At 36.5% G+C, this 16,471-nt stretch overlaps 2 protein-coding genes across 2 annotated transcripts; both read left to right on the top strand.

The window, feature by feature from the left end:
- Positions 1 to 2,988: 2,988 nt before the first annotated feature.
- Positions 2,989 to 4,421, top strand: LOC130048265 (uncharacterized). The gene is made up of 2 exons (XM_056144790.1): positions 2,989 to 3,000; positions 3,129 to 4,421. The coding sequence occupies exons 1-2, from the start codon at positions 2,989 to 2,991 to the stop codon at positions 4,419 to 4,421; spliced, it is 1,305 nt and encodes a 434-aa protein (XP_056000765.1).
- A 5,989-nt stretch (positions 4,422 to 10,410) lies between these two features.
- LOC125672605 (cytochrome c oxidase subunit 6A2, mitochondrial-like) lies at positions 10,411 to 15,944 on the top strand. Its single transcript, XM_048908804.2, has 3 exons — positions 10,411 to 10,626; positions 12,420 to 12,559; positions 15,743 to 15,944. The coding sequence occupies exons 1-3, from the start codon at positions 10,494 to 10,496 to the stop codon at positions 15,875 to 15,877; spliced, it is 408 nt and encodes a 135-aa protein (XP_048764761.1). The 5' UTR covers positions 10,411 to 10,493; the 3' UTR covers positions 15,878 to 15,944.
- The last annotated feature ends 527 nt before the right edge of the window (positions 15,945 to 16,471 follow it).

Here is a 16,471-nt window from a genome sequence, read left to right as displayed (position 1 = left end):
CCGAATTGTTTGAGTCATACAGCTTGTTTTATAGAACTTTGGAGTGAAGCATATATCAAAAAATTTGTTTTGATTTTATAAGTTTTCTGTAAATTTTCTAAAGAATGAAAAGACCCCTTTTCATCATGTAAATCTGATATGTACGCTATATTCTTCTCAAACCATTTTTTAAAATAGAAACTGTTTTATTTCCACTCTGTGATCTTTGCTTGACATGGTCATGGAGGTGCCATGGAAATTGTCTTTCTCTCTGCGACTTTTACTTGACATGGTCGTGGAGATATCGCGGCCCTTGTCATGTCGCAAATCATTCGTCTAAATTTGTGGTACTTCACCTACAGCTGGTGACGTTTCAATATGAGTGAAAATTCTCAACGGGACAGAAAACAAGCAAACAAAACGATCATCATCCAAAAGGGATTTATTCATATTGACGTGTTTCATACCGATTGTTAGACCGTTCGTGGCACACTGTTTTTGACTACGGATAACTCGGTTTACCTTATCAAGATATAGGACTCACGGCGGGTGTGACAGGTCGACAGGGGATGCTTACTCCTCCTAGGCACCTGATCCCACCTCTGGTGTGTCCAGAGGTCCGTGTTTTCCCAATTATCTTTTTTGTATCGCTTATACGAGTTATAAGATTGATCACTGTTCGTTATCTTCACCTTTCATTAACATCATACGCAGGTGATAATGGAAAATTGCTACATAAATATGGGAGGTTGACGATGAAGAAGCTGAAATCATCCCGTTTGTCACAAAGTTGACAGTTGTCGCCAGTTAATTTGCCGTCAATATCAATTTTCAATAAAACAATATATAGTACGAAGCAGATTTGGAGAACTCCGTGGTGTCTTTTATCTCCAGTTCTCACGGATATATCGAATCGACATTTGAATGAAAATGCTTATTGTAAATAGATAAAACGTCGTAGATATATCTAAATGTCGAGTTGAAGGCCACAACAAGAGATTTTTTTTCTCTTCGTGTAGAAGCTTTTGAATAAATTCTGCTTCATAAGAATATAAAATCAGGTCAGCTAACAAAAAAGCAGAGTTCGTTCCCATCGGGATTCCAACGACTGTTGAAAGGCCTGATCACCAAAGACTACGAAGATATTGTCAACGAGGAACTTCAGCATATTTTTATTTCAACTTCAGAGTCCTTTTGCGTAGAATCAGATTGGTGTTTAACAAAGTGATTTTGGATGACTGATCACTAGATACGACTATTTCCTTTTTCCATTTTAGTTGAAGACGTGACTGTCTATGGTGTCAAAACGTCTAGTCTTTAACTTATCGTGAGTAATGGTTGTGTAAATTGTAGAAAAGTCATAGGTTTTGATGTTATTGATTTGAGAAAGGTTTTATGATTTCACTAAAAGGTTTTTAAAATTTTCACTACCTCTGGCATGTGTTGTGGCACAGTACGTTTAAAGTTTCTCCCTCACAACTGTTAATATTTTCGCGAGGAGCAAAGATAGGGGCTTGGTAGAACATTTACTCCATCCAGCAATGTATCTTTCTTTGTAAGGATATTTGTGAAATTTAGATTGGTTGGCTGGTTGGTTGTGTATTGTTTAACGTTGCACTCGAGAATTTTTCACTCATATTGACAGGTCACCATTGCCGGTGAAGGTCTGCAAAATTTAGGACTATGTTCGGCGCTTACGACCTTTGAGCAGGGATGGATCTTTATCGTGTCACAGTAGGTGTGACACGGGACCTCGGTTTATAAGCTATGTCAGCCGCAACCAAAACATATACCCCATGTAACCTATCTAATTCTTTGATCACTTCTGGTTTCCTAAACACAGAAGGATAGATGGTACATACTTTTGTTTTGATGTGACTAATACGGGATTTTAATATTCCTCTTACTGTGGAATCATTAGAATTCGTGGTGGCTCAATTTTCGTGGAATTCGTGGGTACCCCTTACCCACGAATTTACATCCTCAACTAATAAAGACAACTAGTATACAAGAATCTTACAAATATATAAATCCACGAAATTACATCCCCACGAACCCGTAAAAATTCAGCAATCCACGAAAATTAGCCCCCACGAATTTAAATGATTCTACAGTATAGTTTTAATCCATTCTGTCAAGGTATCGAGTTCTTTTTGTATATTTAGCCCATCGTCTGACATAATCTTCGACAGAATTCCACACGGAGATGAGATGAGAGAGAGTTCTGTCGCCAATTGCAAAACCGAGGTTCTCTTAATTTAGGACCTATTTCAACTATATCATTGACGTGTCCAGCTGGACTATAGTTGAAAGAAGACGAAGTAAAGAACACGTAGGTCGATTAAGTATAAGATGGTCTATATCTAGGCACTGCAAAGTTTGTTCGTAATAAAATGGTTTGGATGCAATAGTAGAAGAATATTTGTAGGAAATACAGGGTGTAGACTTGAACTTGAAATATGTTGGAATACAAGACTGAACTTTTTTTATGATGAAGAATGTTGCTTAGGTTGACGGCATTTATTATGTGAGTAATAATACTCAGCATATTTATGTACCCGTCATATCAAGTTCCTATGCCTTCTGGTCCAAGAGACGACCTTTTCTATGGTGATTTTCGAAATTTACGTGCCTCATATCATTAGAGTGGATGGTCTGCAAACCATTCGCAGAGAGTCTGTTCATCTTGTGATTCCAACTCCGGCACCTTGTTTCTCTTTGCCGCCGTTTCATCATCTACTGAGTCGTCAGCTTCATCATGTTGTTCAATGGGTGTCTCATCTCTTACGGGATCATCTTGTGTGGCCGGTACTTGAAACTTCTTTGCCAAAGTTTCCAAAACATTGGGTTTTTGCTATGATTCTGGCTGTGTCCTCTTATGACCATTTCATTTCTTGGGTGGAATAGCGAATGAGTTTGACAGTGTTTACTGTTCAAGAGTTAAATGACAACTGATGCTGGCGCATGATTGCAAACCTAATCACACGACCACCTCACGACTGATCAATCATGGATGCTGTCGCAAGTGGCCTCGATTGATCATACGATCGGTCGTTGATCGTTACCACTTGTGGCACGATTACCCATGATTGATCTTGCAATCGATCTTTTCCAATCGTAGATAATCACGCCACTATGTGTACCACCAGTCCTACGATCATCTACCACCAGTCGTACGGTCATCTACCACCTATCTACCACCAGTCGTACAATCATCTACCACCTATCTACCACCAGTCGTACAATCATCTACCACCTATCTACCATCAATCGTACAATCATCTACCACCTATCTACCACCAGTCGTACAATCATCTACCACCTCTCTACCACCAGTCGTACAATCATCTACCACCTATCTACCATCAATCGTACAATCATCTACCACCTATCTACCACCAGTCGTACGATCATCTACCACCAGTCGTACAATCATCTACCACCAGTCGTACGGTCATCTACCACCAGTCGTACGATCATCTACCACCAGTCGTACGGTCATCTACCACCAGTCGTACAATCATCTACCACCAGTCGTATGGTCATCTACCACCAGTCGTATGGTCATCTACCACCAGTCGTATGGTCATCTACCACCTATCTACCACCAGTCGTACAATCATCTACCACCTATCTACCACCAGTCGTACAATTATCTACCACCTATCTACCACCAGTCGTACGATCATCTACCACCAGTCGTACAATCATCTACCACCTATCTACCACCAGTCGTACAATCATCTACTACCTATCTACCACCAGTCGTACAATCATCTACCACCTATCTACCACCAGTCGTACAATTATCTACCACCTATCTACCACCAGTCGTACAATCATCTACCACCTATCTACCACCAGTCGTACAATCATCTACCACCAGTCGTACAATCATCTACCACCTATCTACCACCAGTCGTACAATCATCTACCACCAGTCGTACAATCATCTACTACCTATCTACCACCAGTCGTACAATCATCTACCACCTATCTACCACCAGTCGTATGATAATCTACCACCTATCTACCACCAGTCGTACAATCATCTACCACCTATCTACCACCAGTCGTACAATCATCTACCACCTATCTACCACCAGTCGTACAATCATCTACCACCTATCTACCACCAGTCGTACAATCATCTACCACCTATCTACCACCAGTCGTACAATCATCTACCACCAGTCGTACAATCATCTACCACCTATCTACCACCAGTCGTACAATCATCTACCACCTATCTACCACCAGTCGTACGATCATCTACCAACAGTCGTACGGTCATCTATCACCTATCTACCACCAGTCGTACAATCATCTACCACCTATCGTACGATGATCTTTCACCAAGTCGCAGTCTGCAATTGCAGGTGGAGATCGTCGCAAACATTGCGACTGACTGTACCTCGGCAAATTTGCTACCAATCGCATGATTCAGAAAACGTGCGATCCAGTGTGACTGTAATGCTACGGTTCCACTGTCGTGCGATCCGTTAAGGCCCTATCATACTGTCACGATTTGTAGGTACGATAGCGTAAGAATTCAAAAGTCTCAGTAATTCGCGGTTTTATCGTAGAGACAGTTGTTGACTATCTTCCTGCATCGCAGCAAATCGGCAAACGTGGTGATTCTTTTGAGCATGTTCAAAACAATTGTGGCCACAGTACGATTTTTGAGCAATTGTAGACCATCGCGCGACACTCGCACAGCACTTGTGCACATATTCATTATTAATCTTGGACATTCGCAGGACACTCGTGAAACTTTGTAGTACGTGTGACAATGAGAATGTCCTATGAGTCACCTCGAGTGTCCTAAGAGTTACTGTGAATATTCCTTGATTAAAAAGGAATGTAGTGCAATTTGATGCGAATACGATACGAAAACAGGCGAATGAAGACAAGTGCAATACGAATACAGTGGGATTGAACTGAGTTTGTACGACAAATGAATGTAGGCGTTGAATTATAGATCAAGTTGTCTAAACCTTGTCAAAACTCCAAATGCCACCAAGGAAGAAGGGTAATAAGAGAAAACAAAAAGAAACAAGGAACCGCCCCTATTGCAAAATTGTAGTACATGTAGTTTCTTAGGTACAGTCTTTGTGTTTTTGCTGTCTTAGTTGCTCGATTGCATCCAACAGTGTTGTCCAAACCTTGTAATGTTAGCACAAACTCTCCAGGCCCCTGGGACCACATACTAATCATTGTCCTCTCGATCAAGATTTCTGTTTTGGAGATTTAGAAATCGCTATCTCATCAATTTGTGCATATTCTAGCCCTTGTTTCTGCTTCTTGGGACATGGGACTTAAAAGACATTGCCTTCTGTTAGCGAGTATTTCAAAAACATTTTCTATAACACGTCTTGCTCTACAAAGTCTATAGTTGACTACACGCTCTTCACTGATTAAGTTCCATCTTGAGAATAATTTCATGAGCACGCCTGAAAGGGAAGGCGTCATTTAACACCAATAATGAAATAGGGGATGTCTCTGTGCAGAACTCGAAATCCGTACATTAGACTTGTATATGAATCTCTTGTTGCTAAATACCAAAGTGTTATGGTTATCTTTAATCCAGGTTCCAAAGCCATTCAGAACCATGTGTCATTTCTTTGTAATCTGGCATTCGGTCTGTCTCTGAGTTTGTATTCACGAAACATATCTGGCTCCACTCTGAGGAAGAGTTTGAATCATAATTCGTCCTCAGCTTCAAGTTCACTCAGCAAATGATTAAAATATCCATACTGAGTGCGTCTGGAGATCCAAGGCATTATACAATATCTTTTTCTTACGTTTTGATAAGATATCCCCAATCATGTTCACGATTGGACCTCGATTTCATACCATCATCACGATTCGGGTTCCCGATTTGGGACGATCGTGTATGTGCAGATACGTTCGTATACGTTGCAATACGTTAATCACTATGTTGCGATAGGATACGATTGTGAGATATCTAAACTGATTCGATACGCAAGAGCTTGTTCCACGTATGATCAGTTTTGATCACGTGCAAAACAAAGAAATTTAAATACCTACAACTGTCACTCGGCCGTGTATCAAATACATATTCAAACCAATGATGCCACGTGCGCAGTTTAGACTCGTATCTGCGTAAAGAAGTGCATTTTATTTACTATAGTACCGTACCATGAGTTTAATATCAAACATCTCTTGTAATTCGTTGTTTTATGTTCTATCTATCCCAGATTTAGACAGTTGCGTCAGAGTTATTTACCTCAATTTGGAATTCACCTTACACACGAGGGGTTATTTTTAGACGTAGACTCAACGCCTACATATATTTCATGGGTTCACACATGTTTAATTTCTAAAATAATATTCTCACTGATTTCTTTTTCAAGTATGCAATTAAGAGATAGTTAAATTTATTATTTATATTTTGAATGATTTGCATACCACATTGCGTTACTCTCTGAGCGAAGCCATTTTCAAATGTAACCGGAAGTAGAATTCTTTAGTGATTAAGTATTAAAGTTACCAGCCAACTTGGCTTATAGCGGTACTCTACCTCCAGCTATCAAAGATCAACCCAGGTAAGGGGATTTCTGAACTATGATCAACGCTAAATGAAAACACTGTTTAAAGTTTTATAAGTTTAATAAAGTGAGAATTAACCTTTGTAAATGATAACAAATAATAGTAATGATCAAAATATAACAAGTAGTAAAGTCTATGGAAATTTCACAGAAACGAATAAAGTTATATCAGAAATATGATTTAATTTAGCAAATGAACAACAATAATCTCAATAAATAGATAAGAAGTTCATGAAAAATTAACTAATAAAAAAATGGCAGGAATGCAGAAGACTAAAAAAAAAATGTATGTCCCTACTGGGCCTCCTTACTTAGACAAATGCTCAAAAATCCTACTCTATAAATAAACCAGTGAGGTGGAAAATATAAGAGAGATGAGCTACATCACCCAATATGAACTCTACTATTAACACTCTAGAGTTGAACTATCAACAATAAGGTAAAGTTTGGGCTCTAAAAATAACTGACCCAGAAAATAAACAACACCAAAAATATAAAGGGCAAAATAATAATAAATAGTGGTTCTAGAATTTACACCTGTTATCTACATATCCTTAGACCAGGCTGGACTTGGTAAGGGGAAACTTAAACGTTATAAAAACCTACATCCTAAGCTTATTCCTACACTAACTTATGAAAAACATGCAACTAAAGCAAAGACCTAGAGTGCTGTTAAATCATAAGATTTTCCTAACACAAAGGTACTGATGAAATAGTGCTGATAAACCATGAAGTTTTCCTGCACAGTAAAGAGGAACTAACCATGAGGTCGTGTTCCCCAACCCAAGTGAAGAAAACTACACGAACACGGCTTTAAATACCCTAGCTAGGCCCAAAAATAGAAGCCAATAAATATCAAAGATCCTGAGACTAACTTAGCCAATCAGAACACAACATGTGGAATGTCAACACATGACCTAACTTAAAAACAACCAACAATAAAGGGGTTTTACGTAAGTAACAACTGAAAATTCAAAGTAAATAGAATTATCATACTGAAATACCAGCAAAACTAGCTAAATAGAGATTACGAAACCAAGGCTGTAAAATAAAAATCAAAACCACTACACAAACAACGAGCGCAGCCATTTCTAAACAACTTTTCAACAGTAGCTGAAACACGCATTTTCATTGGATACTCATGATGTAATCCAAACAGGATTGTTTTCTCCATCCGCTAGAGGGCGCCACTCAAAGCTACGAAAATCTACCAAGGGTTTGTAGAGAAGCGGAGCGGATCGTAAACCCTTGGCTAGCGAAGGTGACAAACCCGTGGCTACCTGCTACAACATTCGCTCGTTTTCATGAATCAAACACTGCATATTTATCAATTGACGCAAGATTTATTTGACCAATGAAAACACACTTTCTAGCAATCTCGGTAATATTTCATGGTGGTGGCTATAGTAAAGGTATTACACCGGTAATTATTTTCACTATATATTACTATAGAGAGGAAAAAAATCATTAAAATTCAGATTGCAAGATTGATGCCGAATATAACGCAGTCGTAAATGTTCTATGTTACCTGTCTCGTTTTCCGATATCGGAAAAACAACACCCTACGCAGCATTTTCCGGGGGAGGGGGGGGGGGGATCCTGCAAACAAGACTACCCTATCTAGCGCTTTAAGTGTATGTATCTTTTTTAACTTTCTTAGTAACATGCATGTACAGGAATAGTACCACAGATCTCTCTCTCCTCTCTCTCTCTCTCTCTCTCTCTCTCTCTCTCTCTCTCTCTCTCTGTGTGTGTGTAACTCTATCTACATATATACAGGTTTCACACCTCCAATTTACAATCCTTTGAAATGGAGATCAAACCCCCGTAATAAAGCGAGAATAAACACCTGTTGATCTGACAAATTTTGAAAACACAAAAATAGACATATAAATATTCCGGTTCTAATGATATTAGTCTTTGATTATTATATACAGGGCCGTAAATTAACCTTCAATTTGGAGGAGGCAGGAAATTAGGCGGGGGTCTGGGGGCCGCCCAGGCCCCCAGACGCTGAGCACATTTTGTGCACACTGAACACGTTTCGTGCAAAATCCTTGATTCTAGGGCCTTCTAAGATGTTACTTGACTAACTCATTCTAAAAGAAAGATTTGGAATGCTTTTTAAGGGAGGTATCATGTTCTTAGTTATTGGAAACAACATAAATTCTAATGAACTTTAAATTTTAATTTTTTTTGTCTCAAAAGTTGGAGGAGGCAGCTGCCTCCTCCGCCTCCATGTAATTTACGGCCCTGATATAACCCGATATAAGAAATAAAACCTACAAGAAATGTGCGTAAACATATGCATTTCATAATTTCTAAAAGTGTGATTATGACCGGAACTAAACTTACGCGGACCGGAACGTAAATGATAACCCGGAACGAAAATTATTATAGGTATTTAGCATTCCTAAATCATGCGACACTGGGGCCCGTTTTACAAAACAACTTACGGTAAAGTCGCAAGTCTTAAGTTGTATTACACTGTTATTACTTTGAGTGAATGAAGTAAAACTTTTTTAGGCTTAATTTTCAACATTGTAAAAAAGATATTTTCCATTTGGAGTGACTGAACTTACAATAAACTGGAAAATTCCAGTATGTAAAGTTGGCCGTAAGTCGTAAGTTCTTTTGTAAAAACGCGCCCCAGGACGACAATATGTGCCTCACACACTCTTTGAATAAGACCATTTCGATTTGCTGACCAATCAACAAAGAGGGAAATAGTATTAAACGTTTCCAAGATTATCCATAAGTTATGCAACTTGGCTATCAAAATTTTCTCGTAATTTCGAAATGATTATCTTGTAATTACGAGATCTTTTCTCGTAATTCCGAGATAATGGAATGTGATATATATATATATATATATTTTTTTTTACATGATACTAATAGCCTTTCGTAGTGTGCTAAGTTTACTTTATTATTATTTCATTTAACCATACGCTTATAAGCGTATGGTGAAATTAAATGATAATATAGTAAACTTAGCACACTACGTATAATAAATGCACGACTGATACGATGTAAAGTTTATCCTTAGGTTTTGTGTGTACATAGTCATCTTACAGACACTATATACATATACATGTATCGTATTTAATTATTTTGAATCATTTCATTGACCGTTGCTATTTGAATAAAAATATTATTGAACACCCCCACCCCCACGTATGGTATACATGTATAGAAATTGTATACACGTTTGTTGGGGAGGGAAGTTAAGCACGAGTTTGGTGTCTGTTTGTTGTTCAAACTGGTGTAAGACATTTGCACATACTAGTTAGGCATAACTTTACTACAGTAGAGTTTGTTCTCGTTTCTCACGCACATTCTCCACTCTAGCAAAAAATCATGATCCGCCCCCATAAGATTTAAGACCTATTCTTTCTTATATTCCTAACACTCTCGTAAGCTAGCATCTTCATTCGGTTTTTCACGTTAGGGTATTATGTGAGAGCGTTTCATCAGCTCGATGACGGCACAGTTGTGGAACAAATACTTATAGGCCTACTACAGTGTAGCTATGTCTATAAGCTGTATTTGCTTTTGACTAATAAACAACAACAACAACATACATCTTCTTAAGCTTGCCATATTTGCAGTGAATCGAACAAAAAATGTAGAAAATAGAACTACATGTATTTTTCAAAATGTGATTTATAGAAAAGATATAAAGAGAGAAAAATTATTTGTTTATAATACATGTACATACGTAGTCTTTTACAGTTGCGTGACAAAATTAAGTTTCCGAACTCGGAATATTTTATCATTTTATTTTCCAAAAGCTTACCTTGGAGCCCCCCCCCCCCTTTTTTTACATGCATATTCTTAGATAAAGTAAACACTGTGTTTAAATCTGTTCTTTGGTTGAAGAAAATAGGTTGGTTTTTAATCGGGATCGATGTGCTGAGTTATCGGAACCAACAAGAAAGGAAAATGGCGCAGGTTCTGAGAAGGACTAGTGGTGTTGGCAAGCCACTTGTGAGACGTTTCGCTACTGAAGTGGACCCAAATCTGAAGAAATCAGAGGTGTTTCTTCCTAAGGTAGCCGGAAGAGATCCACACAATGGTATGAAACTTGATTGTGTGACACACAAGAACGAAAATTCGTACGTGCTTCAGTTCTTGTCCTCAAGGTCATAAGCCTTCGCTACACCATGCAGTATAACGATACTCAATTTTTGGTTCTATTCGTTATGTATTTCGTGTTTCAAGGATATATTTACACTGGGATATACAATTTGTTCTTTAAATTTAGATGGTATTTGCGAAGTAATTAATCAAATAACAAATTCGGACTAGCAATTTTAACACCCTTATCTGGTCCTTGCATGGATTTCAATCCCAACATTGGGATAATGTAGAAAGCGTTCGCTTTTATTTAATTTCAATCCGATCTTTGATTCACTCTGATAATACCGGTATGTGTGGCAACAACAATTTACCAGAGTGCAAAAAGAAAGAATGTAATAAATGAGTTTTCTATTGACTTGGATAAAGTCGTCAGTGATCACAGGTTTCGTTTTGCACTTCTGATTGGGCCACATTTAAAAGGATGTCTGTTTTCCCACCCCTGGGTCTAGTTTATGTAACAGACCAGGTAGACAGGTACTTTATTTTTCAATTGGGCATTTAATATGGATGTATGGTTCAATTTATACACATGATCCCACTATTTAAAGTATAGATTTTTTATGCTATCATCAAATTGGATAAATTTAGATCATGAATCCTTTTGCTCTCAAGTGCTACTGTTCAAGACTTTTCGAATATTGAATGCAAGTGGATAAATACAATACACATTTGTCCCTAATAAATTTGATTAGTACGTTATTTGACAGACAACTTGATCATATGACAAGGTGTAGATTCCAAATTCCGAATGCAATAGTCTCTTTAGGTGATTATTGTCTACATGAATATCAGGATATTTGCCTTCCTTGAAAATCTGTAACAAATAAAACTGGTAATAAAATCAAGAAAATCAAAACTTTGCATATTTATTACAACTATATCATAGTTTGACTAGAACAAATTTTTGGATTTCAACAAAAAAACTGGATATAGAATCAAACTTAGCATATAAAAAACATAAACTGCCCCAAACTAATTTTTATTGTTACGTATAAAATATTTTTGAAAAAGGTTAAATTCATTCCTTATAATTGAATTCTCAACTCTAAAAGATACAGACAGTAGACAACACTGCGATCTTGCCTCCCATCTGTCCAATCTTGATTCATTCACTGAATTGATTAATAAATCCAGAGACTTCAAAAAACACTACCGGGAATTTCGAAGCCAAATTTTTTTCTGGGGGGAAAATTTTTTATTTGGGGGGGGGGAATATTTTGACTTGGGGGGGGGGGGGGGGGGGCTTAGTTTTGACCTGGTCGGGGTGAGGGGAAACAAACATATATTTTATTTTGGCCTTGTCAATGTATGTGTGTGTGTATATATATATATAAGTTTGTAATTTCTACTATAGTTATTTTTCAAGGTAGCTCATTACACCAAAATTTTATTTAATGGCTCATTAAAACACCTTATGAAGTATGATTCACCATTGAAAGAGTGCAGACTAAGACAGTGCTCCACCTGCAAGCATGGTGTTTTTTTTTCACAAAGTAAAACTGTATCAAATACACTTTGTCTTATAATTTTTCTACAAAGATTTTAGAACTCTGCCATTTGAAAGGTGTTTTGAATTTCATAATGCTTGAAGTTGTTACAAATTCTAAATAAGCTGTTGGATTTTGTCAAGCTATACCAACTTTACGTATGAAACCAAATCAAATATCATAAGTCCTGTTGCAGAAGACAGTGTAGTAGTACTTTACAAGTGTGGATTTTGTCTTTCAGAGATTGGAAAATGGAATAGCATCTCCTTCTTTTTGGGTATTCCTGTCTGTATTTTGACACGTATCTATGAGCAGATGGATGAATCACATGGAAAAAGAAATCCATTTGTTCCATATTCCCATCTTCGCATCAGGAAGAAGGTACGGAGGATTACATTAAACCTACTGCATGCATTACACAGAGAGAGAAAATTAGGCTGTCAGAGGGTGCTGTGGTAACACTGGTGGTTGATTTGTGTATTTTAGCTCACCTGAACTAAATGCTCAAATCAGTTTTTTAAATCAAAATTTGGTCTTTCAACAGACAAATGTTGTTAAAATTGACATTGATGTTGATTTTCCCATATTTTCTAATTCTTCAAAACCACACTTAGTACAAAGTTTTCTTGGGTGAAGCCTTCAAGGTGATTTGATTTTGTTAAATTCAAAGGCCATGTGCCATCCAAGAGGAGATACTTAGAATCTTTAATGTTCAGAAGAATTTTTTCTATTTTCAAGATCTAGCCATATAAAGCAAGTTCCCCACCAAAGATAGGAACTTAACTACTGTAACAATGAAATTTAACAAGTCTTCAACATTAAAATCAAGTCCCTATTACAGTGATTTTTTAAGGCCCATTTTGGGTCCGAATTTCGGCCCTTTCCCCTCCTAAAAATTGCCAATTTTTTCCCAATTTAGCTTGCATTTTTCCCAATAATAAAATTATGAAAGGAAAACGTATTTGAAAGAAATAAACATTCAATGTAAATTATATACATAAGACTTAACAAAGAGTTTTGGGAATGATGATTTGGATATAATAGTTGAAAATTTTAGAAGGTTAAAGAAAATTAGATGTGTAAAATAAAGATAATAATTATAATGTTTGATATTATTTTAAAACTTATTTATGGTAAAATTGATTTTTCCCAATTTGACTGAAATGTCGACAATTTTTCCCAATTTGAAAGCCACAGGACCCTTGTAAAAAATGTAGAAAAATCACTGTATTAACATACTTACTTTTTTCAACCATAAGAATTTTAATACATGACAGTTAATGATTCTGCAGTAATAAGGAAATTTATACTAAATATAAGGTCATGTTTAGACTCAAGAGAACCAGTGAAGAAGATGACCTGAATTCTGCATGAAATGATAGGTCATCCTTATTCTACTGTAAATTATCCAAACCCCATAAGTGCCGCCTTAGACTTTTTTCAACATTGAACTCTCAAAACTTAAGAGCCCCCTCAGTCTATGTGAAAGTCACTGGATCATCTTTTTTTTCCCATTGAAATTCAGGTCAAGTTGGTTGGGGGGGGGGGGGGGGGGGGAATATGGATACAGGACTGAGTGTTAGAATGTTTTCCCCTATGATAATAAGATATGCTTGCTAATTTGTATCATTATCTACAATGTTAATTTCACTCCATCACTGACAGAAATGTTACATCTCATGTAAAGATAAACTGCATTGATCTGGCAGACGCTATTCTTTTGGTATCTGAGTAATGAAAATGCTAATTTCAAGCACAGTAGTGATTTAAATCTCTGTTGCATAGAAATCAACATGTTCTGCATATCACTCGGACACCATATTTGTTGATTTTGGTGTGTGTAAAATCCAAACCGAAATCTAGAATTTGTAAACAAATGAAATGGTACTGAAATTTTTGGCACAGTCCACACAGCCCTAAATTATTTTCCTTTTGTGCAATTAATCACATTATACACTGCATTCATTCATGTTTTGATACTATTTGATAATTTTTTATTTATTTGTTACAGTTGCTTGATATTCCATAAATTTAATTTTATTGAATAAAGCTAGGTCTGGTAAAACTTGATTGGTCTGGTAAAATTTGTATTTTCACCAGATTGTTTGTTAAAATTATAGACTTTCGTGTAGACTGTCCCTCCCCTTTTAGATATAGTACTACAAACCCTCTCCCTGTGTACCAGTAATAGGTACTTCATGTTTGTTTTGACGATTTGAAATAATAATTTAATAGACAAGACCGGAGTGGAATATATCATAGTAAAAGGAAAGTACAATGTTAATTAAGACAAGATACACTTATAATCAGGGGTGTCGGAGATCATTTGAAGGATTAGGGACACCTGACTGATCACTCTTTAAAGACAGATTTAATGAGTTGATACCTTGTATGAACGTCATTGATGAATGATTGAATTGAGTATCAAATTTCACAATATCACAGCTCGGAGAAACTCAGAAACATTTTAGCATAGTAGGGAATTCATGCAGTTCGTAAATAAGTCGAGGCACAATGATCACGAAAACAGTTTTCTACAAGCAACAGCACAAAACATTTGGCGTTTACATAGCTTCTTGCACCTCTGTAAATCCGGCCACAGAGTTGTAACATGATCATATAATAAACATCCGAGGCATGTATCCTATTATTTGATAAATACTATAGTTGTGTATTGAACAGTGTTATTAAAAAATATTATAGCTAAATGAGGAAATAAATAATTGCTTTCAGGCTTTGTGATTTCATGTACAAATATTGAAAATGAGTGACTTCTTGAGTGAAATTTACATTCATGCATTTTGTAAGAAAGGGAAAGTTAAGAAATTGGTGTGAAATACAGATATGAGTAATTAAGAAAAGAGAGAATAGGAACATGCAGAAGTATGGACATTTAAGATAAGCTGGAAATAAATTCAAATTGAAGGAAATAGAATAAAACATATTAACCCCTTATTACAGAGAATACAATTTCTACGTGATGGGGTTTTTTTTTATTTCACCGGTAGCTTTTATTACGTTATTTTATTATAAAATTAAAAACATGACAGGGATCCACTGTATGTCAATGACTCATTTAGAATTTCGAAGGATAGGGACACGTTCAAACTGAAAATTTTCAAATATTATTTTGTCATTTACAAATATATATTGTTTCAATGCTTTGCTAAGGTATAATTTCAAAATTTTAACGTCAGTTGATGAGATACAGCATTCATAATTCTTTGTTATGTACACAAGGCTTGTGCCTTAAATTCCTAGACTATTCTTTTTATCTTCAAGTACAGTTACTTGTTATTGATATACTAATCGTGCACAAGTTATTCTTATGAAAATCTGAGCCTCTTATGTTCATTCTGTCTTTGATTATAAAATTTCAACCAATCAGTGAAGATTCATTTTTCAAGAGATGATGCAAAATTGGTTGATAAGAGAATTAAATTTGAAACAAAACTATACACTTCAAATCTAAACATTTTGTACAATGTATATCATAAGAATTCTAAATAACTTTTGTATGAATCTTCTGATTTGAGTTACACATGCATATTCCTCTCCTTTCAGGCTTTCCCCTGGGAAGGTGGTGCAGAAAGGAGTCTGTTCCACTGTCCCATAACAAACCCTGGCTCCCAGGGATATATGGACCTGTCCCCTGATGAGGAGATTTCCTGGGGAAAGTACATGCATGGTGAACACTAAGAAAGACACTTGTGATAGAGAGTATTTGTGAACTAGCATCAAATAAAGTCATTGTTTATTCCTTAAATATTGTTTTTGTTCAGCATTTATGATCAGATGAAAGGTTTCTAAAGGTTATGAGGGGGAAAAGGGAAGGGTTGGGGAGTAGAAACCAATCACGGGTCAGTTAAGCAGAGTGAAATTTGTGATATGTATTTCATGTTTTACATACATATATAGTATATAGGGATGAACAATAGGTGTAGAGCAAACATGTCAAAACTCTCATCATCCCCAGATTGCTTACAGGTACCAAAACAGTGTAGGACCAGCTTTAAAAAGGTGCATGTCTCTCCTCTCTGGATTATGTTGAAAATTTGACCTGCTCCTCCAAATTATTACATAGCAGAGATACAATATGTCAATGTATAACTTGTGCTCCTGAAATTGAGGAAACCAGGTAAATATGCCTATAAATTTCTGGCTGAAGTCTGCAAAATTTCTCTTTATGAAAAGATGTGAACAAACTTTTTAGTTGGTGAGACTAATTACAGCAACAGTCAGTCAAGCACAAATGTATAGTTGGTTTTTTAGCTCTTTTGAGCCGAAGGCTCA

Source organism: Ostrea edulis, chromosome 1 (assembly GCF_947568905.1).
Source record: "Ostrea edulis chromosome 1, xbOstEdul1.1, whole genome shotgun sequence".
In the NCBI taxonomy this organism is placed as follows: domain Eukaryota; kingdom Metazoa; phylum Mollusca; class Bivalvia; order Ostreida; family Ostreidae; genus Ostrea; species Ostrea edulis.
The sequence above is the reverse complement of the archived record's forward strand: the minus strand, read 5'-3'. Positions and strand labels throughout refer to the sequence as shown.

Coding starts and splice junctions, on each gene's coding strand:
- LOC125672605 (XM_048908804.2), top strand. CDS start 10,494: ATGGCGCAGGTTCTGAGAAGGACTAGTGGTGTTGGCAAGCCACTTGTG. Junction 10,627..12,419: donor CGGAAGAGATCCACACAATG/GTATGAAACTTG, acceptor TTTGTCTTTCAG/AGATTGGAAAATGGAATAGC. Junction 12,560..15,742: donor ATCTTCGCATCAGGAAGAAG/GTACGGAGGATT, acceptor CTCTCCTTTCAG/GCTTTCCCCTGGGAAGGTGG.